At 31.5% G+C, this 27,974-nt stretch overlaps 1 protein-coding gene across 5 annotated transcripts in view; it reads right to left on the bottom strand.

Moving 5' to 3' along the window:
• The window catches only part of LOC136971022 (serine/threonine-protein kinase mig-15-like), a 79,701-nt gene extending 56,099 nt beyond the window's left edge, over positions 1-23,602 (bottom strand). For all 5 annotated transcript variants that reach the window (XM_067265507.1, XM_067265506.1, XM_067265509.1 and 2 more), the window contains exons 1-3: positions 23,349-23,602; positions 6,477-6,542; positions 5,188-5,244 (exon numbers count right to left, since the gene is read on the bottom strand). In XM_067265507.1, the coding sequence (XP_067121608.1) occupies positions 5,188-5,244; positions 6,477-6,542; positions 23,349-23,411 (186 nt within the window). In that variant the 5' untranslated portion in view covers positions 23,412-23,602. The remainder of the gene's footprint in view (positions 1-5,187; positions 5,245-6,476; positions 6,543-23,348) is intronic.
• Between the last annotated feature and the right edge of the window lie 4,372 nt (positions 23,603-27,974).

The following is a 27,974-nucleotide window of genomic DNA, read 5'->3' as shown; positions in this document are numbered from 1 at the left end:
ATAATTTTAACATTTAAAATTTTTATTTATTTTTACATTTTACCTTTAGCAAAAATGTCATTTAAAATATTAAGAATGATGTCAGCAACAGATCCATGGGCAACAGTGCACTTAAACTCTCCCCACTGACAAAATCAATTTAAATTTGTTTGAATGCTAATTGGACCATCCCACCACTCATCACGCACATGTTAATAAAAGGTATAGTACAGTGGGTGATCAGTTAATGAACATAATCTGCACCAAGATTGTGTTTGCTATCCGAGTTGTTTGTTAACCGATTAGCGACTTACCATAGGTTTTTATGGAAATTTGATTAATTCATTCTGGAAACTCCAAAAAATTAAAAAAATATACACTTTCTTACTACATTTATTTATATGTAATAATAAAAATACATACATACACAGCCTTGCATTTTTATTAGTCACGTCTTTTCCATTTGTGGGGGGTTAAAGAATCTGTTTAATGTTGATTGCTTTTCTCTCTTCTTCAGGATTTTCCAGAAGTAATTAATAGTATTGTAATTGTAGAGATCACTAAGCCTATTAACTGGTTTGGATGCCAATCTAAGACTGTTCTGACATCCTCCCACTTCTTCAAAAGATCTTTAATAGCAGATATTGGCATTAATCCTTTTTTTCAGAAGAAAACATATCTTGCCGAGTTTCTTGGTGTTCTTCATTCAAGAGTTCTTGGTGTTCTTCTGTTGTCAGATCCATTTCAGGTTCCATTATGAGCTCTTCAATGTTCTTTATTTCTCAGATGTGATTTTTATTACTCCTTAATCTGCTTGAGCCTTCTTAATTATACAGTATCTTTCTTAGATAAGATTGAACTGTGGCCTACTGTAGACCTGTTCAATCCATACTGCCCAGCAACATCAGACATCTTCTGCCCACTCTCTCTCTACCTTTGCTATTATACTCTCATCTTTTGAAAATAAAAACCCACACAAAACTTAACAAGTGCCCACCCGACAGTCTCATGAATACTATAAAAGAATTGTTTCTATCAGAAAAATAAAAGACTGGAATTACAAGGAAGAGTTTTGAAACACTTCCTTGTAATTCCATTCCTTGTTCAGAGAAATACTATCCGATCAGTATATACTGGGTTGACCGTCGATGTCGACATCTCCAGCTCTCCAAAAAGTTTCAAAATGTTGCCTGATAAAGACAAAGTAAGACCAATCAATATTCATTATTTTACATCGCTTCTTCTTGTGTTTGTTCTGTGAAGTGTTTGTTGTTCGAACATAAAAATTTTTCGCGAAAGTGTTGTCAACTGATTTGTTCGTTAACCGATCACCCACTGTACTTATTATCTATTCAAATATTTTTCATTTTTGAGTTAGCCCCATGCTATGCAAAATTTTCTGAAACAGCCGTGTTTGAATTTCCAATTTATTTGGTTTGGTTACTTATCATGTTGACTGCCAATCCATCATTACTAAAATCATTCTTCCAATGCCAGTTTGATTTTGTACATTTTACTATATATTTTGTTGTGTGAAATTTTCCATTTTTCTTAAAATAAATGTCCTGTTCTGTGAGGCCACGATTATTTTTAATCCTTAATCCAGACGTCAACTATCCATTATTAACATTTATTTTCTACAAGTACATTTGTATCTGACACTGTAGGCCAAATCACATTTCAGGCGATAACTCATAGGTAGTGTCCTAAAAAAACCATCACCTACGAGCTAACTTGTAGTTGGCAGTCAGCATGTTAAAGATAAGATTAAGCTTACTGAAAATGCTATTACTTTTATATTTTTTTATGTTATAATTTATAATCAAAGGACTTAACAATTAAAGATAGAAATTTTCTTTTTTCATAACAGCTCAAGGTAATCCATGACTTTTAGTACCGTAACATGAAACTGCATCCATTTCACGTGAATCGTAAAGTTATCATCTTGTTCTTCTCAATGCATTTTCATATTTTCATTTGCTAACGAAATGATGTAAATTTTAAACGATCCTGATTTAGAATGCATCCATAAACGTCATATGCACTTTAATTATAAGATTCTTATAATTTTGAAATATTTTAATAGTTATTATTATTAAAATTCTCTCAATCTTCAAAAATTTTAGAATTAAAAACTATTTTTAAACAGAAATTTTTTTTTTAATGAATATGATGATCTACATTACAGTATTATTACAAACTTTGCAAATTTTAAGTTGAAATAATTTTAGTAAGTAATGTAATGTGTAATTTTTTATCTATCTGATTACTAGATATTACTGTTTGAATGCGTGACTCAAGAAGATGCGGAAAACTCGATAAAGTATTAACTTTTAACAATAAAAAAAGTAATAATAGTGATAAAAGTATACGGCATTTAAATTACAGAATATTCTGTTATACACATGAAAATATAACTCTTAACTGTCAATTTTTGATGTTTCTAAATACATACTTTCTACGTCATGTGTCAAAGAACATTTCTTGACACATACCTTGTTTGTTTATTTAGAGAATTTTATAACAATTCTACCTCAGGAGCCATCCATTAATTATGTATATAGTTTAAGCAGTGGGAATTATGAAAAGTATATTATTTTACACAATGAGGCACGAAGATCAAGCATTGTCAGTGTGGCATTTTTTAGTGGTATAAGTAGCAAAGAAATTGTACTTATAAGTTGTTATATTGTATAAGTTATATTGTTACTACTTACTAGTATGTGAATAAACTATTAGAAACTATTTGAACAACATTTATTTATTTACTTACTGTTACAAATAAAAGGAAAAGTCCCAATATTCTTCCACCAACAATTAACAAATATACACAAAAAACAAAGACAATAACGTTTATGTGTTAACTGTCGTCTTATGTACCGGGAATTTTAAGGTTGAAGAGGCTGTATTGGAATTTATATGTACCGGTAATCACGGGTGAAGATTGTCTTTCAAAGACAATAAATTGCATAAAATTAAAAATTATACGAATCATTTTTAATTTTAATTTAAAACTAGTAAAATTAAGAAATAATAATTTATCAAAATTATTTAAATCTCAAGAAATATGGTAGATAAATGACTTTTTTTTAAATTAAGCCAGGACGATTTAATGTACAATAAAGAAAATAACTTTCTTTATTGAAGGAAGGAGGGAAATGATGGACTATTTTGTATTTGGAGGCAGACAAGAAGCCTCAAATAAAAGGTCGACTGCACCGTGGAACTGTCTTAACCCTCATCTGCATGAGAAACGACTGATTGTATAAAGACACATTTGTCTACTAGAGAAAGTTATTTTATTTATTGTACATAAACGACTTTTGTATAATCAGACAAAAAAAAAGGAGTGAACACACAAGATGAAAGAGGTAGATTTTTGACAGTATTCATAAAAAGAGCCAATTGAATAAATAAAGTAGTTAAGAAATTTAAAATAAAGTGATAAAAATATCTGATGGACTCAAAAAACAAAGAAAAACCTAACTTGATCCTAGCAATGCTAGGATTTTGAGTATAAGTTAATTAATTTATTAAAAGATAGCTAAATTTTATCAAGAGCTCCAGCAATCTTATCCAAAAGGGAAGGTACTGCCATAGACCAAATAACGCAAAACTGAAAATAAGTAAAAAATTTTTAAATTCATTTCTTCAATGTCATGGGTCCATAAATAGTTGTAAATGCAGTGTTACAGTGTATGTTTTAAAAAATACAGCACATAAATATATAGGAATTATAGAATGCAACAATAGGAAACTCATTGAGCTAGAGTTTAGTCAAGGGGTCCTGATATAAGTTTCTTCACAAAATGAAAAAGATGAAAAATAGCATGTTATATAGTCTAATTTTTTTCTCTTCATTTACCTGAAGGAGATGGTAATGACTTGTTGAAAGTACTTGTGTAAAATTTTTTAATGAAATAAAAACTTATAACAACAAAAGTTTTTTTTTTGGGGCACATTTTTACAAAATTTTGGCATAAATTAGACAAAAATGATTACTCATTTAAACCTTAAACATAGTAAAAAACTGAAACATTGTACTGGATATCCTAATAGAATAATTCTGAGGAACTGGGTGCCAGTTGGTCAAAACTGTAATTGATAGGTCTATATAAAATATTGGAATGCATTTAATGCAGAAATAAACCATGAAAAATATTACTATAGCCATTTGCTAGCCCGATAATTCGGCAGTTGTTGGTCTTTATATATAACGGGTTAGTTGTTGTTTATTTATATGTATACGCCTTGCCGGGGTTTGCGATGGCCGGTTGAGTGCCTTTGGGAGGACGTGGGCAATTAATGTGTCCCCAGCCGGCATTGTAATAGCCGTCGATGGTCGTACGGTAGTCTTATATCAACTGGAAGGGAAGATCGGACCGAAGGTCCGGGTAGCGTAACTGGTAACGTGTCTGCACGGATAGCAGAAGTTGCGGGTTCGAATCCCGCTTCGGACCGATTCTTTTCTTCCAGTTAAGCCTAAATTTATTTAAAATTATTTAATTAAAATTCTAATTATTAAATTTAGCAAGAAATGGCACCTAACGCCTAACTCTAGTACCAAATTAACTTAAATTATTAATATTACTATAGCCATTTGCTAGCCCGATAATTCGGCAGTTGTTGGTCTTTATATTAATACAACTCTGTTTTTTTATATTAATATTTTATTGAACATATAAAATAATATCCATAAATATTTCTACCTCTGCTTTCTTTTTTTATTATTATTATTGGTGTTATGATTTTTGATCACATCCCACAATGTCGCCATAGTAGATCAATTGCACACACTTTCCCAGTAGCACTACACCACTTTGAATAAGGTAAATTTAAGAACATGTTTCAATCATCTGCATTACAATTGTGACTTTCTATTATATTGATATGTTTACAAATTTTTATAGGACTTCACAATTATAGAAAATATACACCATTATAGAACATACATAAAAAATTATAGAAAAAAACAAATATTCTTCTGACATAACTAATTAAAGGAGAGTGAGTTTGCCAAAAGTACATCCTTGTACACAACAGAAGGGAGAAGGTCGAAAGTGGTTCGAAAACAGTAAACATAATTTTCAGCCCCCCCAAAGAAACCTTAGTATTTTCAAAGTAAAAAATAAGGAGTTACCTTTTAAATTATTTTTAATAACAACACTAATCCTATAACAATTTATATAGTTATTAATTTAAAATTACCTCTGTAACATCCATTATTTTAATAGCTGCTAACTGGCCAGTTTTTGTATGGCATCCCTACAAAGATCATAAATATTCAAATATTTATTCATTTATTTTTAAATAAGTAAATGTATTTTATAAAATGAAAAAAAAAAAAAAAATTAGAAAAATAGAGTTAGAAAGTTCAACTAGAAAGATTAATAAGTAAAGATTAAATAACTAGTAAAAAAAAATTATTGTAAACAATAAATTCATCAGAATTAAGATAAATATTAGCTAGTAGTAGAGTAGAATTTCCATTAATTATTTCAGTTAAGAAAGAAAACAGGAAAAGAATGAGATCATGTAACTGCGTGATCTCATTGTTGATCACATTGACGCTCGTACATGCATGATCTTATCATTGCTAACATACTCGATACTCGTATATAATTTGACATTTGCATCTGCAAGCACACTCACGCAAATCAATTAAATATAAAATAACATTCATTGTGAATGTTTTAGTTATTAAACCATTATACTCGATGACAGCATATTTATCTGTAGTGACAAATTCACTCAAAACAATAAGCCAATACCAAAAATCTAATCAAAATTATACACAATTCAGTTAATCTAGCATAATTAAATATATTTTTCATATAAATTTTATACAATAATAAAAAAAATCCAATAATGAGTTGCATAACTTTCCCGGCTGTTATGAGATTTTATTAAAAAAAAATAACTTTTATCTCAAAATAAAACCTTGGTACTTACTCCAGCATATGATTTAATAAACATGCAAACATTTTTGACCCATTTAGTAGGGTAAATTTAGTAATACAGTAGACTGGTAAAGAATGTCAACAACAATTAAAATTCTTATCAAGTCTGATCCCACTGACGATACAAGATGAGACCATCCTTCTATCTTTCACTCCCTAAACTATAACCACAAAAATTTAACAGCATTGATGTTCCTTATATACAAGTTATGCTGTCAAATTTTGTTTCTTAATCTTTATCCCATACAGAGATATTAACATAACAGCCAGAAAAGTAAAATAAAAAGTAACAATTAAAACTTTAAATACTATATTTGCCAGCAAATATACACAGTATATCTTTTTATTTAGGAAATGTATAGTAAGTACAAAAATTGCAGTACTTTATTTTAATTTTAAAATAAAGTAGATTAGAAATATACTAAACTATTTTAAAAAATGCCTTTGGAAAATGAGGTGCATCTTATATGCCAACAAATATGGTAATTACCTTTAGTCGTATTATTATAATGTTAATCTATTAAATAAATGACAAACCTTGTATACTTGTCCATAAGTACCATTTCCAACGACTTCGATTAGTTCAAAAATCCCAGCAGGATCCTTTGATAAAATAATTATTGAATCAATAAAAGATATTTTATAAACAGATATAAAAATTATAAATTAAATAAAACACCTTCCTCGTGCACACCGGGGTGTGTATAATATATAAATAAAACTCATTTACTGGAGCCTGTGTTACTTCGAATTTGTTTGTTTATTTTTCACACCAGTTACAGGCTGGAGTGAGTGAGTTTTATTTATATATTAAATAAATCACATTACGTATCTAAATGAAGAATATTTATATCAAAATATTGCCAAAATAAAGATCATGAGTCATCACATTATATGTAAATATGTAGTAAAAAGTCATAACATAAAAATAAATACAGCAAAACCTGTTTATCTAGCACAAATGGGACCAGGCCCAATTTAGATGACCAAAAATCCAGATAATCCAAAAAATTCACTGATGACAAATAATACAGTTTACACATTTTACATTTCTAATTTCTTCTCCGTCATAACAACCACTTTCTTTTAGACATTATTTTCATGATGTTTACTTCACAAAAGATTGAAAGTGATGAAAACTCAGAAAAACAACAGACGGGGTGTCAAGTAAATAATAACTCGCAAGGTTACAAACAACAAACTTAATAACTAACGCATTGACTGCCATGATAAATACATCATTTTTATTCAACGGGAAGGCAGCAATTTTTTATAACTGAAAATCTTAAAAGATTAGAAAAGATTCAACAAGATATTAAGTAAACTCAAAGAACACTCCCATGGAAAGCATGACAATGAACATCATATACCAATTCATAGAAAATAAGTCTATTCTTGCAAACTGTAGAATTACACTCACACAAGAATGCACTTAAGAGTTTGCTTTTTTTGCTTTTATAGGTTTTCCATATAGTATAGGTCCATAGGTCTATCTTTCTGAGACAGATATATTTTATAATCCAGATGAACAGGGCCCACTGTACTAACATAGCAACTATTACAAATTTTTTGTTAACTGAGCGTAATAATACCGTATTTATACATGTATAGACCGCATGCATATATAAGCCATGCCCTGTTTATGAAAACGATAAAAATCTTAGAATTCTGCTGAGGGACGAGAGTAGAGACATAGGTATACAGAAATATTGCAACACTGCAAATTTCAAACAGGGATGAAGTGATGGTTAATGCTTATTGTTGAGTGCTTGTTCAGTGAGTGTTAAACATGGGTCGAGTAAGAATGAGTTACACAGCAAAGTTTAAATTGCAAGTGGTGCATTATGCACAAGAAAATGGAAATCGAGCAGCAGGAAGGAAGTGACATGAGCTTGTGATTCAGTGTCGAAATTCAATGACACAGCAGCTTCCTGACACCTACAAAGAGAAACTGCTCACATTTCAGAAACAAGTCCTCAGCTTAAGAAAGAGAGACAGCTAGGACTTAAAGGCAATGGGCAATGTTGACAAAACTCCTGTCGTCTTTGATATGCCAAGTGACACTAGTCAATCAGGCAGGTGAAAAAACAGTTCTGATGCAAACAGCAGGAGCAAAAAAGCAGAATTTGAAAGACTCCTGCTTTCCTATTCTGGGGGAATCCTGCATTTCTTAGTCTATCAAACATGCTTAAGCCTTAATGTTAATGTTTATCTACAGAGTCAGTTTAAAAGTTTACAAAACTTTGAGAATATTATGAAATTCTTTACCTTTATTGTAATCCAAGGTAATCAAAAACAGAAATACACTTTGTAACATGGAAGGGGATTTGGATGTTATCTTTTGAAACTATAGTAAATAACTTCTAAAGATTTAAATGTTTCTATTAACATGTATTAGGGTGGTAACAAACATGAATAGCTCATGAATTGTATGTTTACTCCTTGAAAGTAACCTTTTTGTTTAATCACTCATGATAATGAAATTGCAGATGATGTACAGTACAGTACATTTGACTTTTACAATTTTATGTAAAAAGTTTTCTAACCTCTTCTAAACTTGAATTTTTCTTCTTCTATTTTTCTAGGAATGCTTGAAGACAATAATAAATTAATTATCAGAAGTAATTATAAATATTATCTTTACAGGGCCAATTTTTGAATAAATCTGTTAATTCCTTAACAATTTCTCAATATAGTTTTAGTTTCATACAATCTCCAAGATAATTATTGGTTATCATTTGCAAATGGATCAAAGTTAAACAGGAAAAAGAGAAAAAATCTATGCATTGAATCAAAAATGCATCCATCTAATATGATAAACAGATGCCGTACTTCTTAAAATCATCCTACATTACACAAACGGGAGGAAAAATCCAACGTACTTAAACATTATGCATCTAAACTATCCTAACTCTACATTTTTAAACATTAAACCAAAATAAATATACAATACATTAAATATACTTCAAGTAAACTAAAAAAGCAAATAAATTACAGCTTATCATAAAAGTTCAATGTTTATTTTTAAAAAAAATAGCTTGAAGAATTATTATTGTTTATTAAGAAGTTGCCTAAATGCAATCAATTTATAATAAAATTACACCACACAATTCTTTATACAAGAACACACATTAAAAAAGAAGGAAAAATAAATTTAATCAGAATTACTATTCTAGCTCTTAATATCCAAAGATATATTTCAATTTAAATAAATCTTAATATAATTCATTAATTTAAATAAACTCTCTTCAATAAATGATCTTCATAGCAATAATTTTCGAGAAGAGAGAGTGGAGAAGAATGATGAGATGACTATCGCATCATTCTCCACCTCTCTCTCTTCTCCAAAATTATATGCTATCTACTGTCAATCTTTTTAAAGTAGTTATTCAACAATAACCTTACAATTTCTTTCTTTTCACAGCATTGTTTGATTATTTCAAATTTCCTAGATAGGAACAAAGCTTAAAGCTTTATGCATTAACATCTTGATGAAAAACTGTTTCTGAAAGAATAAATAATTATCTGTTTTCAAATACCATTTGAATTTTTTGTCAAATGCAATATACTGTAATTATGATTTCATGTATTATTTTTATATGTTATTAATTTTTTCAAAAACTACTACCGTATTTTACGAACTATAAGACGCTAGGGACTATAAGACGCACCTGAATTTTGGAGGCAATTTTTCGAAGAAAAAAATGCGTCTTATAGTCCGTAAAATACGGTAGTTGTTGTTAATACGAATATGACTTTTAGAGCAAAAATTTATTTTCCCATTTAAAGAGGTAGAATCAAACAACAGGCATTACACTATTTTTTTTCAATGACATTATATAAATACTGTTAAACAATTATTTATTAAAAAAAACAGCCAATCTTAGCAAACAGTACACAAATTTCTGATATAACATTAAGTAAATATGTCAGCAATAAACAGTAACTATTCATTTCATCTAGAATAAACCTCTTATCTATTGAAGTTGTCAAAAATACAGGGTGTCTGAAAAGTTACTGTTCAGTGGAAAGCTTTAAGTAAAAGTTTTACATACAATATTGCAATTTTTCCTGTAGCAAATGCCAGAAATATCCCTGGAAGCTCCAAAATCTGGAAGAGTGAGGTCTGGAGGCCTAGCGGGCCAGATTCCACAGGAGATTATGCATTTGACAAAGAACCAGAATGTATAGGAGCAAACAGTAATGCCAAAAACCACTAGGTAAAAATGCATGACATACAACTTACGGTCTTGTATGCAATGCCGTCCATATAACTTTATCGTCATTACAAATTTTTCACCGCATAGTAACTTTTTGGACATCCCGTACAAAACTTCACTATTATTTAATTGAATGTAAGTGAGGAAAAATTAATATTTTTGATTTTGAAAGACATTTGTATTGCACTTTAAGAACATATCTCTCTCTACATAAGTATTAACTTCTCACAGAATAACTAGACAATATAACCCAAATAATTATTACATTTTATATCTGATGCTATGCTATTATAACAAAAGCCCGAACCAATATAAAAGTTTTATCAAACTTTATCCCCGATGATCTTTTATAATCCAGATTTGTTTATACTTTTGTAGTAGTTGCCAACAATGGAAAGAATATATAATACTAGGAAATGTAAGTTGGACTTATTATATTTTCTGTTCGATTTAACTAAAATAGCGTCAAAAAAGATTTTCTGATCTTGCTATATCAACGAAATTAAAATGTCCAATAAAATAAATTTAAAATTTTTCGGATCGTTATTTGTAAACTTTAACAGAATACAAACTTAATTAAGACACAATTAATACGATATAAACCTTTTATATTTTTTGTTTGTTTGTAGATTTACAAATTAACATCTGAAATACCAGTTTTATTCAAATAAATGTTTTCTGAAAACTTAAGAAAATAGTGCAAAATTAACCCATAAACTACAGTGGATAGATATTTATCTATAACAAACTTTAACAGAAAATGAAATAGGTAAAATGTACAATATCTTGTAAGCATCATCAATAGGACAAGAGCTTTAATTTGATATCTGAAGCATATTTTTAGCCCACGCCATTTACTCAAACTAAGTTAAACAATCTTACTCACTCTTTCAATTAATATTATATAGATAAAATATACAAAATGTAGGCATATTTTTCTTATTTATTGCAGGCATATTTTTAAATTATTTTCTTATTACTGATTCATAGAAAGGGACAGCTGGATGGCCAAGCTGCTAAAATGGCAGCCAGCTTACCACTCCAAAGGAACCCCGGACGAGTCAAAAAACCGCAGGAATTTTTTAGGTGCTGGTCCATTTGGATACATCAGGCCCCATCCCTCACCATCAGGCTGTCCACTGTGGCCCTGGCCAAACTCATAATGGATTTGCTAAAAAAAGGCCTTCTTAGTGTCCACATAGTAAAGAGGAGCGAAAAAACCCCAGCTTCCATTTCTAGTATAATTTGCTTAAAAAAATCAAAATTTTCATAAATAAATACTTAAATATTTTATTAACAATGAACATCAAATGAGTACTACAAAACAAATAATAACTAGTTACTTATCTAACCTTACCTAAAAGGGTTTTTTTGAACTAATAAACAAATTGTTATGTCCTTCTAATCTGACTTTTTACTGAAGTTAAAGAATTACTCAAACAATTTTAATTTCCAGATGTTTTATTTATATGCATTTCGGATCTAACGTTTGTCGATTCCTCCTCAGTAATATTTATGCAAATATTTTACAATAGATACCATCTATGACAAAGACCACACCAAGTATTTGTAATCATCTAAAATTCCACTAAACCAATTGGTTTAGTGGAATTTTACAGTAGAGAATAGCAACAATCCCCCAATAAACAAGCCTCACTGAAAAATTTCAGAAATTCTTGACAAAAAGCACAGGAGTTATTAATCTTCAAAGGGAGTGAACAAAACTGTGGCACCCACATACACAATCCAAACATACAGAAAAAACTCAAATTTTTTGCATTTCTCGACATTTCAAGGTGTTCCGAGCCCAAAAATATAAAAATCTTGGAAGGGTCACGTTTTGATCAATTGCCATTCATTTCTCTCTGTTATATATAACAGCCAGGAAGGTAATAATAGACGATAATACATAGACTTCGGATAGAACAATAATGCATATATGTTAAAAAATTTAAACACAAGACTTATTTTAAAAAATTTGTTTTCCTCAAGAGAACAAAATGTATTTTTAACATGTATCAAAACTGATCTTTTTCGATTATAGTAAGTTTAACAGTACACGCTTTTTTTTATATTGGAGCCACATTCTTGGAAACGTAAGCATACATCAAGTCTCCATAAATAAAAGTTAAACACGTTTCAATGAGCATTTCAAGTTTACAAAAAGTTTTTTTTTAAATAAAATAATACAAAAAGTGAGTTTCTTTTGAAATTCTCTCCTACTAAAAATGAAAATTCAGTCTTCAGAGAAATATTTTCTTTGATTTCTATTGTTGCCAAACCTTCTAAAAATAGATAAATTTAAGTATAAATTAATTTTAATGTTAAAAACTAATCACATTGGGAAATATCTATAATCATCTCCCAACAAGTAATGTGTATTTAATTAAAAACAAATTTTTGAAAATTCTCTGTCTGGAAAAGCAATTTATGCCAAATTTAAGCTTTCTTAATATATTTTTATACTTATTAGCATAAATATTAATAAAAAATCAAATGTCACTAATTCACACTGTGTTTGATAAATTTTAAAACCACGGGTTATCTTCAAGCAATGTTCCCTCTAAGCTGCGCGGCCGCACACTGCTGAAATTGTTGCTGCACACGAGAATTTGTGCGCCGTGCGTCACACACACTGATTTGTATTGTTTACTTATTTCTCACTCTGTCTGCAACATGATTATTGTTATGTATATTTCGATTAAATACATTAAATCATTGACAAAAGATAATATTTTGTATGGAAATATGTTTTAAAATGAATTTTAATCTCTACTTTATAATTAATTATTTTAATTTTTATAGAAAAAAATTAGATTTTATATATATATATATATATATATGCTAAGCAAATTTTTTTTTGCTCAGAGAAGTATATGTTCTGCTCATCTACAAAAAAAATTACAGGGAACATTGTCTTCAAGGTGTCCATACTTATACAAAAAAAGAAAATAATAAAAATCAATAATGATAGCTATAGAATTAATTCACACTAGCACACTATAACATGATTCCATCATAAAAACTTAAAATCAAACATTTTCAACCTTATTTAAAGGCCATCTTTAGGCTACATAGATTCAGATTATCAAACTGCTTATTCAAATCTACATAGCCTGAAGATGACCTTTAAATAAGGTTAAAAATGCTTGCGATTGAGTTTTTATGCTGGAATTTTATAGTGTAGTGCACTAGCAAATTTAGTTTTCAAGTTTATAATAATACATGATTTATAATTAACGTGTTCTACAACTGAATATAATCGCAATTATCTTAAAATATTTGATTCTGAATATGAAGAGATTTACTCCTTGAAAATATTTCATCGAATAGAAATTGTACTCCTTAAAGCAACTACATAAAAGTGTGTTTGAATTAATAAACTTATTACAATTTTTTTTGTTAAGTTTGTAAGAAATATATTATTTTTCATTTATATTATGATAGAAAAGCTTTTAAATACAATAACAAACAATTATTTATTGTAACATCGTCACATTGCCAAGCTACAGTTTTTAATTATATTTTTATTTAATTTAAAATATATGCTCTCCTCCTCAAATTAGTGGCTTGCCCCTGTACATCATACTTTTCCTTTAACAATACAGTCATGCCAGTCATCTATTAACTGCTTTCAGGGGAAAAGTTCTGAATTGAAATAATGTGACTTCTGGTTTGCATATACAGGGAGGTACAAAAGTAGGTATAAAGTTGAGAATCTGAGAAATACAAATGTTTGGTGTTCATTATTATTATTTTCATTATCTTTTATTAGTTCGTATTCCTTATTTGTGATTTAATTTGTACATAAAAATAAATGTTTTTTCTTCCTATTTTCTCCCTGTATGTTTTTTCCATAACAACAACTGTATACCTACTTTTGCACCACCCTGTATATAGCTAACTGGGGCCTCTTGCCCCTAAGATTTTCACATCTAGTCTCAAATTTCATCTACCAAACCTGTTCTGAGATTAAGGAAAGACGGATGGATGACAGCGGAAATTTATAGAAACATATTTTGTAATAATGTTTGTCATCTTTACATGCTAACTATTAGTTATGTAGTGAAGATGCTAATCAATATAATACATAAATGATTCATCCCTCTCAAAAATCTACTACAAATTCATTTTGAATCTGAATAATGCCAATTTTAATTTTCTTTCTCAAAATTAGAAAATGCAGAGTTAAATATCATCAACTATTATAAAACAGATCCAGTTTACAGTAAATTGAAGTGAAAAATTCAAGAGAAACAATATGACAAATTAGAATGCAGTAGTGTAAATTTTTGTATATATCAAGGCCAAATGATCTAATGAATTAGAATTTAATTATGAATAGTGGTGGAAAAATAATCTAAGTCATTTGGTACTAGAGATAGGTGCTAGATACAATCTCTTGTTAAATTTAATAATTATACAGGTATACCTCACCTTATGTCGGTAATTGGTTCCAGGAGAGGCGACGTAAGTCGAATTTACTTGTGTAGTTATGACGTAAGTCGAAGCTACGGTGGAAAACGCCAATAATGAGCACTTAAAGACCGTTAAATAAGACGACAACACAGAAACACAGATGTTTTCGTGTTTCGTTCTCTAGGATTTATGATGATTATATTAACATTTACTGTAAATGTACATATTTTAATATGATTTTATGTGCTTTTAACGCTTTTCTAGTGATATTACGGCTTTAATATTTGTGGCGGACGGATGTAAAGTCGAATAAAATGACTTAAACTTGATTTTTATTTTCCATATACTTTTTTGATGAACGACGTATAATCGAGAACAACGTAACTCGAGGTATACGTGTAATTAATATTTTTATTAAATAATTTAGAATATTCTGAGATGGCACCTAATATCTACCTCTAGTACCAAATTACTTATTAATAGTAGCATAAAAATAGCCAGATTCATTACAGTGATTGTTCGGCTTTGATTAATAACATCAGGCTTTGAGATGTTTATTTTTGTATATATATTTAACAAATGTATTTATTATAAATCCACCTCTTCTTATTATCTAATCAATCTTTATTATTCATTCTTGTTCCTTCCATATAAAACATAAACATCCTTGTCAATCAGAATAATCTTTTTTACACAAAGATTGTCATAAACAGGAATAATCTAATTATTATATCATAAAAGTGAGTCAAGATTTCTGTCCAATTTTAAATAATTTCTGCATTATAACATTCAGATGCAATATAAATCTATAATAGAGCACTACTATAGGTGTTTTTCTGGTACTACTATCTGTATTTTCTGTTTGTGAAACATCACATATCAACATAACTAATGTATTGGTTATAATGTTTTTATTATACCGTATAATTTTATTTCACTGTAGACATTATAATCTGATCTTACATTTTTTTATTAAAAAGAAACAATAAATGGTTACAAAATTTATCAACAAGCACAAATATTTCTATCTTCAATATATTAAAATTGTCATTTTCTTCTGTGTTAGCAGAGATAGTAATCAGACCTATTGAATATTCTACCACACATTCTCGACGATGAATATTTCTTAGATCTGAAGATAAATCATGTTTTTCAGAAGCTTTTATCCTGAAAAAGTGACTGATCAATACATGAACTTTGATGATAAACTTAACTGCAGAGTCAGTAGATATTTTGATACTATCTCGGAAAAGATTATTACTTGACTAGATTGCTTTTAAGATATTCTGTCGTTTTGCTATTTTTACAAATAGAAGCAGTAAAATATCTGAAAATATTTATTTATAAATACGTCATGTTTAATTTATAGGTATAATTAAAAATATAAAAATTTAAACATCGATTTTATATTAATTAATAATTTTTACAAATTTTCGCACTGCCAGATTCAATTTAGCATTCTGTATGCATACGTGTATTGACATACATCGTGTACAAATACAGGTATAAGACACAAAATCAAAAACTACGGCAATAAAAAATTATCTAATGTTTGATTTTCTGTGTAAGATTTAACTTATTCCACCCGTTAAAATGTGTAAAACTGGTAAACAGTAAAATGTAAATATTACATTGTTGATTTTATCAAAATTATATACAGTATTAGTATATAAAAAATTCTAAAATGTTAAAGGAACACAGCTTATTCAATATATAAATTTAGATATTTAATTAATTAATTTTCCTTAATTAATGTAAGTAAAAATAAAATTTAATATTCAAACATAATATTTTCTGTGGTTAGTTTAACTTTATGAAACTATTTAAAATATCAGCTTTGAAGTTAAAAAAAAAATTTTAATCACCGAAAACTATTATTATTATTATAAAAAAAATAGAAAATTTGTTCATAAACATTAACAAAAAATGAAGAATAATTGTCTTTATTTTGATTGAAAAATATTTAATGTAGCATAAGGCAATAGATATACAATTAACAAAATTAAGGTAGATCTTGATTTGCGTTTTTGAAATTACGTAAATGACTACAAAAATAATTGAAATGTTTTTATATTTTTATTAATAATACTATTGAATGCTTACGATAAAAAGAATTATACGATATATTAAAATACATAATTATAGAATTGTACTTACAGAAAATTAAGGTAAAAAAAACATTAAAAACTCTAAGTACAGTAATTATTAATTAAAGAGATATATAAAAGAAAAAAGGAAAAAAAAACAATTTATAAAGAGAAGATGTATAAATATAAATAGAATACGACTAAGAAGAACAAGAATACTTAAACAAATACTAAACGGTAATGAGCTTCTATTATGCATTTGTTTACAGATAAATAATGTTACGTGAATGAAAAGACGTACATTTATATGAATACTTAAAGAAAAACCCAAATAATAAATAAGGTTGAAAAGAATAAAGTAACACATCTCTTCATTAAAAATGTTCTTTTTCTTAATGATTATTTCGTTTTTGAATATTTCCATCCCACTCTTAACGTCTGCAATTTTTTCTACGTCATCTATAATCTGATTTAAATAATAGAATGACAATGAGAATTACTGAGATATTTTTAAGAAATGTCTTATATACTTTCAAAAAATGACAAAACCAACAGAATATACAGAATGATAAAATGGTTGAATGATTGCAGGGAAGGACGACAGAGAAAGAGAAAGATGATTTGATGTAAAACAGTAAAAGGAAAATAAAAGAGAATGAAATGACAATAAGAAGTTACTTAAAAAGAGGAATAGGAAAAAATTCAAAATAACTTCGAATGCCAACAAAAAGTCTAGGATGATGATGTAATGACAAAAGATGACTAATAAATTTTCTTTATGGACATTTCTGCATACTTGTTGCCATGGAGACTAACATTTTCAGACTCTTTTATTCAATTTTGTAAAGTTGTGAAGCTGAAGTGTTATTCTACTTCAAAAATATTTAAAATTTAATCGATTTGACTTCTCTATTTTTACCATTAAATACTTGTTTTATTTTTCCGTGAGAATTAACTGTTAAGATGATGGTTTCCTTACAAAATTATTGATAAATTAATACAAAATAACTAAAAATTAATATGGAATTCCACTTATCCTTAAAGCCAAAATAATAAATTATTTTATAAAAATTCCAACACGAATACATACAATGATAATCAGCTAGAAATAAAAAAAGTCTTTAAAATGTCAGAATATTTACTAAATATATAAATTATATATTATAAATATTATATAAAACAAATTATAAAAATATAAATAGTTATTGTAGATATACAAAAAAAAAAAAAAAATTAAATAAACTCCCACAAATATTTTTAAATATTTTAAACTCAATTTAGAAACAGTTAACTCAACATAATTAAAAAAAAAAAAAAAAACAATTATTGTACTGAATTTTTAATGTACTAAATCGTTCTAAAGATTCAATGTGAGTAACTGAAGATGGAATTAGTCTTGAAAGCATTTTCTGTTTAATAGTTATAAATTTTAACATACTTTTGGTTTTTGTTAATAAGTACACTGGAAACAGAAGGAGCGTGTGACTTCGGCACGTGTTCCTCCAACAATAAATGAAAATAGGGCGGGAAACTTATTCAAATGCATATTTCACGTATTACAATACATTTTACTGTATCTTACGTATCATCATTTGACATTCAAAATGATTTTCTATGCAACATCTCTTGCTCCCTTAATTGTTTTGATCAGTACAGAATATAAAAAATTTATCCTGAATACCACAATATAGCCTGAAGTTTGATCACTTTCAGAGTAGAATTAATCAATTTTGTAATTCATAAATTAATAATTAGCTTAATAAAAAAATCATCTAGCTTTTACATATATTTGACTATGGTTTGCTCTAAGTTACATATACAGTTTATATAGCTTGTATTATATATACCAAATTTGGTTTAGATGAATTGCGATTTGGTTTTTGATGAGTTAAAAGAAAGTTTTATTTAAATTCTGAAAAAATTATACTTTTATGATGCTGCAAGTGAATAAATTTATTTTACCTATATATAGGCTAGTGCATATATAATTTATAGAAAGTATACACAAAATATATTGTAAACAAAGCTTTTGTAAACAACATTATAGCATTTTTATTCATAGGTCACGAAGAGAAATGTTATAATTGCTGCTTACAAATGCACTATTACAGCATTTTCCTCATTATGAAGATTATTTATTATTACAAAAGACAGGAAAAGTCATGAAAGAGACACGATATCCTCCCACCACTACAAAACAAATATATAAAAGTAATCAACCAGTATACATAAAACAAACTACATAGTTAAAAAAGTAAAATACATAAAAACTATATTAGCTCTTATTAAAAACTCATATTTTTCTACACCTACATTTGCTACAATTAATAACTAGAAATTAATTAATTGTAATTTAATTTCTAGTTATTAACTGTAGCAAAAAATAGACTAATTAATTATGGCAATTGTTTGGTGTAATATTAATACATCGGGGCTTTAAGATGTTTATACTCATATTTTTCGATAATTTATTTAAACAGACTGACATTGTGCTATTTAAACACAGAAATAACAAGACCTTAACTCACTATTTCAGCACTGTTTTACTCTTCCAACAAACGTTTTCAGAACATGCTACTTACGTTATTCTATTTCTAATTATGAAGCAAGTAAAATGCTAGTCTAAAATCTGTTATACCACTCAAATTTCTGTTATTAGAAGAGAAAGCCATACACTATCATCATCTATAAGATGAAAATAAATGACTCAAACAAATATGACAAAATGTAAATTATAATATTAAGAAATAACTAAATTAGCTTATTTGATATATTTTTTTCCTAGCATTTTCATTAATACTAATTTTTAAAAATATATATCTTATTCACATAACATATTGCAACAGGATCAATAGTCATCAATGCCATCAGAATTTTGATTACAAAAAAATAACATATATATATATATACTTAAAAATAACACATACATATATATATATATTTTTAAATATACAAATAATATTTCATACATTTATTACTCAATCTGTTTAAATTATTATAACTGTATTTAAGGTAAACAGTTATAGATTATATGTCTTCAATTAAACTGAGTCTATCAGTGACCATATGGATGAAACTACTAAACCTGGTGAACAGTGTGGTGTTTTCTGGGTTTTTTTTCGTGTCTAACACCTAAACAGGAGATGGTTTTCTATAGAAAGTCTTTCCAGGAGGCACACCTTTTGGCAGATTGCCCAAATGTTGCATTGCTCTCTTCATCCCTCCAATCTAATTCATTTGACGTTACATTCACTAACACGTACTTTTAAAAGTGTATGTTCGATCTTTATAAAACTGCATCAATTTATATATAAATTGATGCAGTTTTATAAAGATCTGATAGACTCAGTTTAATTGAAGAGGTATAATTTATAACTATTTACCTTAAATACAGTTATAATAATTTAAGACAAAACAATTAGTACATATAAACTGGAACTATACTAACAAAATTCACACCTAAACGCTAATTCCAGCAGAAATGAACAATAAACTTTAATGTTAAAACTCTAAAAGAAGCTGAACATTAAAGTTTATTGTTCATTTCTGCTGGAATTAGCATTTAGGTGTGAATTTTGATAATAATTTAAACAGATTAAATAATAAATGTATGAAATATTATTTGTATACAAAAATCAGGCAGTTCTTGAATTGGAAAATGATTTACATCAAACCACACATTCCTTTAACGACATTAAAAATATTAAAATATTATTTGAATTTGTTTCAGATGTTCTTATCCATCTACCAAATTCAGATTTTTATTAGTTTCAATTCTATCATCAATATCTTTACAAAAAAATATTTGTAAACGTAAAAGATGTCAAAATTCACTTGTCCAAGTTCTTCCATATTTAAAAATAAAAAATTGCAAATTTATGAAATTTAAAAATTATCTGCAACATTTTACAATGTTATACAATAACATATATCTTTCATTAGAGAACTATTATTATACAATTTATTATTTACTATACATAGCATAATATATAGGTAACACAAAATATTTTGTTAAAATTAAACAATAATGTATGATAGTTCACAAAATTATTTTACTTTAAGCTCAAATGTTTAATTTTTATCATAATATACTGGGGTTATATATAAATATATACATCATCATCAAACATAATATGTTTATGTTTGATGATGATGTAGGCCAAATGATAATAAGTTTCTATAGTTAATACTGTATAACAACACTTCATTACATATTGAAGATTATAGCTATTTATATATACATACACTATTAGTAATTCACTTAGCATGTTGGCTTTATAAACATTATTTAATTATTAAAGTGTTAAAGATATTAGAACAATTATAAATTATTAATATTCCAATTTAATAGAATCAAATGAATCAATAATTAGTCTAAACAACAAGTTTGTATTGTTTCATCTTGTTTTATTCATCAGGATAGTCTATCCATATTGTTAATTGATGGAGGGCTGTGAGCAGATGAATGAATCAATACAAAAAAAGCATCATGAGCACTAACATATGTCAACCTTCATACAGGAAATCCCAGTAGATAGCATGCTAAATGAAAGCTGTATATTTTATAATTCCATTGAGCATTTTAAATAAACACAACAGGTATAACTAAATGTGCTTATATTAAAATTTGTGTAAAACATGCTAAAAGTCAATTGCAAGCTAATCTTCACAAAAAGAAAATTTCCTAAAATATTTATTAATCTAAAAATCATTAAAAAAAGGTAACAATGTGTTATTTTAAAACAAAACTATCACAATTTTTTAATGACCATGTTTAAGCTATTTGAAATGACCTACTCTTTTAATACTTGTAAAATATAAGAATGCATATCCAGTTAAATAGTTACATTATCAATCTACAAATAACATAGCCTACAAAGGAACGTCAGAGGATTGTCGCAATTGTCTTAAAATGGTTGTTTGTAAAGCTTTTTATAAAAATATATTGTTTTTACAATCTGTAACCATTATATTAAATTTTATCCATTACTACTTTTGCACCAGTGAAAAACATTCTCCTCCTCTATCCAAATCAGTAAAATAATTTTCAAATAATTCAGATCTAAATAACTTAGATACTTAAATACAAAGATATAGTTAATTGACAAATCCTTTTTTTAATTTTAGCAAAGTATTTATTAAGTAATATTAATACATTATTAGTTTCATAGTAATTGATCAGAACTATAATAGTAGTAAATGAAATCAACTGTTCTTTGTATACAATATCTTGATAGCCAATCCAATTGTAAGCTTACCAATCTTAAATATTATAGTAGACATACTCCACTTATTTACAACAAACATTCAAAAATGTTTAAATAAATACATTTCTGACTTAATATTCTTTAGACATTTTTGAATGTTTGTTAGAAATAAGAAAATAAAAGTGATTATTCATTTCTCTTCTCACATATTCAACAATGACTAAATTCTAGTAAAAAATAATAAATTTTAATATATTTTTTCTGCATCAAGCTATCTCATTATCTATTATTATAATACAACTTTTTGTTATACATTTAAATGTATAAAGAAAAAAAAATAAGACACTTCAAATTGTTTAAAAAAATTTCACAAACGCTATTAAAATTCTTGATAAGCTCATAAATGCAAGGATAATGCAATATTTAAATATTGTCAGAGCTGCCAACCATCAGCATTTTTCCTCATTTAGTTTCATTTTTGCCATCTTCGAGTAACGTCTACTTTTATGTTAGCCAAATTAAAATCACATATATTTCCTTTCACGTACTTGCATAGAAGTACCAAACACATTTAAAGTTGAGTTGTCAGATTGGACGATTAATCTCATAATGAGTAATTCAAACAACTAAACTGCCAAACGTCAGTTTTTTCCAAAGAAAAACAGACACATTCCAAGTAAAGGGGCTTTAACGCAGCCGGATAAGAAAACAAATGACAGCCTAATTCATTCAAAACGACTGCACAACCAGTTCAATTACGCAGCCGTATTAAAACCCAATTTTACCAAACAAGCAAATATTTAGGATGACACTGTAATAATGCCGGGTTGCAGTTCTCCATTGCAACGTTCTCAATTTAAGTAGCATCTCTCCCCCTTACATCATACTTTTCCCATTAACAACAGAGTCACGCCAGTCATCCATTTAACCTTCATTCGAGGAAAAAATTTTTTAATCAAATAATGCAACTTCAGGTCCAAACCGTAAGTTCGTACACAGTTAATTGGGACGTTCTGCATCTGGTCTCGACTTTCGTCTAACTCCATTGTAGATTAAAGACAGAATTTATGCCCACAATCTCTGAAAATTGCAGCCCAACAATTTGAAGTATTATTAAAAAAAAGAATTTTCAATTGTATAATGTTAATATATTCTCAATTTTTCAATTTATGAAATTATTTTTCCACATTTTATCTGTAAATATAACCGAAAATAAGTCATAAGAGTTTACTTTCCAGGCTAGCAATGAGGCAGAGAAAGAGAAGAGTGAGAGGGAGAGCCATTAACAAAAAAAAACCCAAGAAATTCAAATCATTAAAGCTTGTACATCAATAGAATTAAAGATTAACAAAGCATCATTTTTATTAATTATTTAATAAAAGCATCATTGACAGTTTCCCGTATTAAAAGATAGAACAGGTTTTTATTAAATTTATTACAATCTTCTCATTGATTAACGCCTATCGAATATATTACCTTGAGACTTGTCAAGTCTATGTCATCCAGACTACAGTTTACACTATGCTGTGTGAAGGCCATGTTTAACTCCAATGAAATCTTTTAATTCGATTCTACTTTATACGAAGTATTAAAAGGTATTCTCTTTGCGCTCTTTCGCTTTACTTTTTATAAATGCAGTCGTTTTGTATATCCTATATCATTTCACATAATTATTGCTTACTAATCTATTTGACAATGGATCGGACATTTAACTACATTATTATAATAAAAGACGGATTACTGAGAAACGCCCCCTGGAAATCGTAGCGTAATAGCCCAAAATGAGGAATTTGGCAGATAAATTATAAATGTACGCCAAAGTTAATTTAGTTATATTTGAATAGATATATTTTATTATTTATTTAAATGTATTTTTGAATATTTATATAAGGATAGGAATTAAAAATATTTGTGTTTTGTATTTTTTTTGGTCTTGCTTAATTGCTGTTTAATAATTATATAATAACAATAATCGATTAACTGTTATGATGATAATTATTTAGCAATTATGTATATGAATAGCTTTGAAGAAAAGTCTCTCGAGAAATTTAATTAACTTTATAATTATTCCTATAAATAGATAAATATTTTTTTTTGTAATACATGGTTGAAAAGAAAATTAGTTAAAAGACGAAATCTCTTTTCGTTCTGTGGGCACTATAAGATCTTTTTTTAACTGTCTTGGTTAAAACTCGTCGGCAGGCTTACAATGGAGGTGGCCTGCGGATTGGGACGGGGAAAAATATCCAGAATAGACCGCATATAAAAGATTCCCGAGGTTGCTCGTCCGAATTCCATCTTGGATTCCCCTAAGCGGAGCGCTAAAAATGACGATTTTGAATATTTATTTATTTATTTTAACCTTTTTCGCCTTGTAGGCATTCAAACGGTTCGTGCTTTAAATTCAATTAATATTGAAATATTCACTATACTTTATTAATTTTTTTATAGTAACGCTTTCCAAATTTGGAAGATAACTGAGAAATGCCGGCAAGATGGCGGCACTTCTTCAATAAAGTCGTGGGATCCGATACAGATTCCCATAATCTGTCATAAACAACACCGAACTGTGCCTCAGGCTTGTCCTGATATAACAAGTCCATTTGGTTTAAGCTTATTTTCATGGAATAACGCCATGAAACAAATAGGTAAGGTATGAAACACATAGATCAGGTTCTAACATTTGTGATGCAGGACAAAATTGACAGGGAAAATGGTTGTCTTGTTGAAAAAAATAGTTCTACAGTAACAAAATTTTATTATCAAATTTCGAAAAAATTGTATTGTATTATATCTTTTTAGATTTTAGCATGTATTTTTTTTATTTTTAGATTTTTATTTTTTATTTTTTTATTTAAAAAAAAAAAACACTGTGGACAGGTGGCCTCTGTAAAATTTCCAAATAAAATAAATATATATACTATCATAAATCTTTAAAAACTCTTTATTCTTTCGCATATTTCTCAGATGAGTAAATTTTTTTTATTACATTGCTGTCGTTCAACGCAGCGAAATACGGTTCTCAGTCCTATGGCGGAGTTCGGGGCGCCGCTTCTGGATGGCGCCCCGCCCACAGCCATAAATCGCATTGAAAAACCGCTCCACGCTGCATTACGAACGGCGCTGGGCGTGCCCAGGACGACCCCTCTCTTATCCCTCTACACAGAGACTGGTTATGTGCCGCTACGCACGAGGCTACGCTTCAGAACACTCTCCCATGCGGCGGCTCAAATTTCGAGGGGCAGTTTCAGCCCACTACATGACCTCTACCAAAACGCCTCAAGTTTGGACTTTTATCGTTGGCGCCGACACCAAGAACCATACGTACACCGGGTCATATCCCGATACCGTCGGGAAGGCCAAATGACGTCACTTATTTATCGCCAGCGCTGCGTGCCACCAAGCACTGCCAGCGTCCATCCACACATCAGTCTAGACGACTACCCCACTTCATCCACCGACCCACCAGTCGTCACGAGCGTCCGTTTCCGGGAGACAGTCGCCGCAAAATGGCCGGGCTTGCTCTGTCTAGGCGCGGATGCATCCAAAACCAGTACGCGGACCGCCATTGGCGTTGTCTTTTCTAACACCAACAAAACAGAGGCCTGGTCCCTGCACAACTACTGTAGCGTCTTCGGGGCAGAAGCCCAGGGCATCCTGCGCGCAATCCACATCAGCGCCCCGCTTGCCAAACCCACCGTTATCTTTTCTGACAGCCGCTCGGTCATCCAAGCTATGGCCAACGTCTCGTTCTCTTCACCACCCATCATCATCGATCTCGCAGCTCTCGTCTGCGCCCACACGGCGCCCATCATCATCGTTGGACACCGGGCCATGCGACCCGTTCAGTGGATCCATCTGGAAACCCCTCACGCCACGGGACCTCACCCGGGCCATACGGGACACCACCATCGCCACCCTGACGGATGCCTGGTCAGCGGCGCTCCGCAGCAAAGGCCGGGACCACCTTCGCCCGTTCGCCCCCTGGAGCTACAGTTGCGCGTCGTCTCGCCACGCGGAGACGCTATTGACCCGGCTCCGGACCGAGACGGCCGCGCTAAATGCCTTCCTTCACTCACGACACCTTCACGACTCTCCGGGGTGCCCCCATTGTGGCGCGGCGGAAACAACTCTTCATTACTGGCTACACTACCCTAAATATGCCTTAGCCCGCAAAAACCTAGGCAACACGATAACCCTTAACATGTCTCTGGTGCGCAAGCTGACGCCTATCTACTGGCCGCCGGCCTCCATCACTCCTAGTCACCACGTGGCGGCACTGGAGCGCTACATTGGCCTCACTGGTCGTTTCGCTTAGCAACTGGCACGTCGGCGGAGAAAGAGCCGCAAAGGCTATAATCTCCATATCAAACAAGCGAAAGAGAAGAAAGGAAAGAACGCAGCGAGGGTCGATATTAGAGCCCGACTCCCGTCGGGAATATGTCTCCATTCAGTCGCAGCGAGAGGCGATAGCGGCGTCCCGACTCCCGTCGGAACATCGCCCCGTTCAAACGCAGCGAGGGTCGATATTAGAGCCCCGACTCCGTCGGAATATGTCTCCATTCAGTCGCAGCGAGAGGCGATAGCGCGTCCCGATCCCGTCGGAACACGCCCGACAACGCAGCGAGGGCGATAAAGCCCGCTCCCGTCGGAATATGTCTCATTCAGTCGCAGCGAGAGGTCGATAGCGCGTCCCGACCCCGCGACATCGCCCGTTCAACGCAGCGAGGGTCGATATGAGCCCCGACTCCCGTCGGGAATATGTCTCCATTCAGTCGCAGCGAGAGGCGATAGCGCGTCCCGACTCCCGTCGGAACATCGCCCCGTTCAACGCAGCGAGGGTCGATATTAGAGCCCCGACTCCGTCGGGAATATGTCCCCAGTCAGTCGCAGCGAAGGGATAGCGGTCGACTCCCGTCGAACATCGCCCGTTCAACGCAGCGAGGGTCGATATGAGAGCCCGACTCCCGTCGGGAATAGTTCCATTCAGTCGCAGCGAGAGGCGATAGCGCGTCCCGACTCCCGTCGGAACATCGCCCCGTTCAACGCAGCGAGGGTCGATATTAGAGCCCCGACTCCCGTCGGGAATATGTCCCCATTCAGTCGCAGCGAGAGGCGATAGCGCGTCCCGACTCCCGTCGGAACATCGCCCCGTTCAACGCAGCGAGGGTCGATATTAGAGCCCCGACTCCCGTCGGGAATATGTCTCCATTCAGTCGCAGCGAGAGGCGATAGCGCGTCCCGACTCCCGTCGGAACATCGCCCCGTTCAACGCAGCGAGGGTCGATATTAGAGCCCCGACTCCCGTCGGGAATATGTCCCCATTCAGTCGCAGCGAGAGGCGATAGCGCGTCCCGACTCCCGTCGGAACATCGCCCCGTTCAACGCAGCGAGGGTCGATATTAGAGCCCCGACTCCCGTCGGGAATATGTCTCCATTCAGTCGCAGCGAGAGGCGATAGCGCGTCCCGACTCCCGTCGGAACATCGCCCCGTTCAACGCAGCGAGGGTCGATATTAGAGCCCCGACTCCCGTCGGGAATATGTCCCCATTCAGTCGCAGCGAGAGGCGATAGCGCGTCCCGACTCCCGTCGGAACATCGCCCCGTTCAACGCAGCGAGGGTCGATATTAGAGCCCCGACTCCCGTCGGGAATATGTCCCCATTCAGTCGCAGCGAGAGGCGATAGCGCGTCCCGACTCCCGTCGGAACATCGCCCCGTTCAACGCAGCGAGGGTCGATATTAGAGCCCCGACTCCCGTCGGGAATATGTCCCCATTCAGTCGCAGCGAGAGGCGATAGCGCGTCCCGACTCCCGTCGGAACATCGCCCCGTTCAACGCAGCGAGGGTCGATATTAGAGCCCCGACTCCCGTCGGGAATATGTCCCCATTCAGTCGCAGCGAGAGGCGATAGCGCGTCCCGACTCCCGTCGGAACATCGCCCCGTTCAACGCAGCGAGGGTCGATATTAGAGCCCCGACTCCCGTCGGGAATATGTCCCCATTCAGTCGCAGCGAGAGGCGATAGCGCGTCCCGACTCCCGTCGGAACATCGCCCCGTTCAACGCAGCGAGGGTCGATATTAGAGCCCCGACTCCCGTCGG

This window comes from Centruroides vittatus, unplaced genomic scaffold, assembly GCF_030686945.1.
Source record: "Centruroides vittatus isolate TY-2023 unplaced genomic scaffold, ASM3068694v2 contig_2273, whole genome shotgun sequence".
Taxonomy (NCBI): domain Eukaryota; kingdom Metazoa; phylum Arthropoda; class Arachnida; order Scorpiones; family Buthidae; genus Centruroides; species Centruroides vittatus.
The sequence above is the reverse complement of the archived record's forward strand: the minus strand, read 5'-3'. Positions and strand labels throughout refer to the sequence as shown.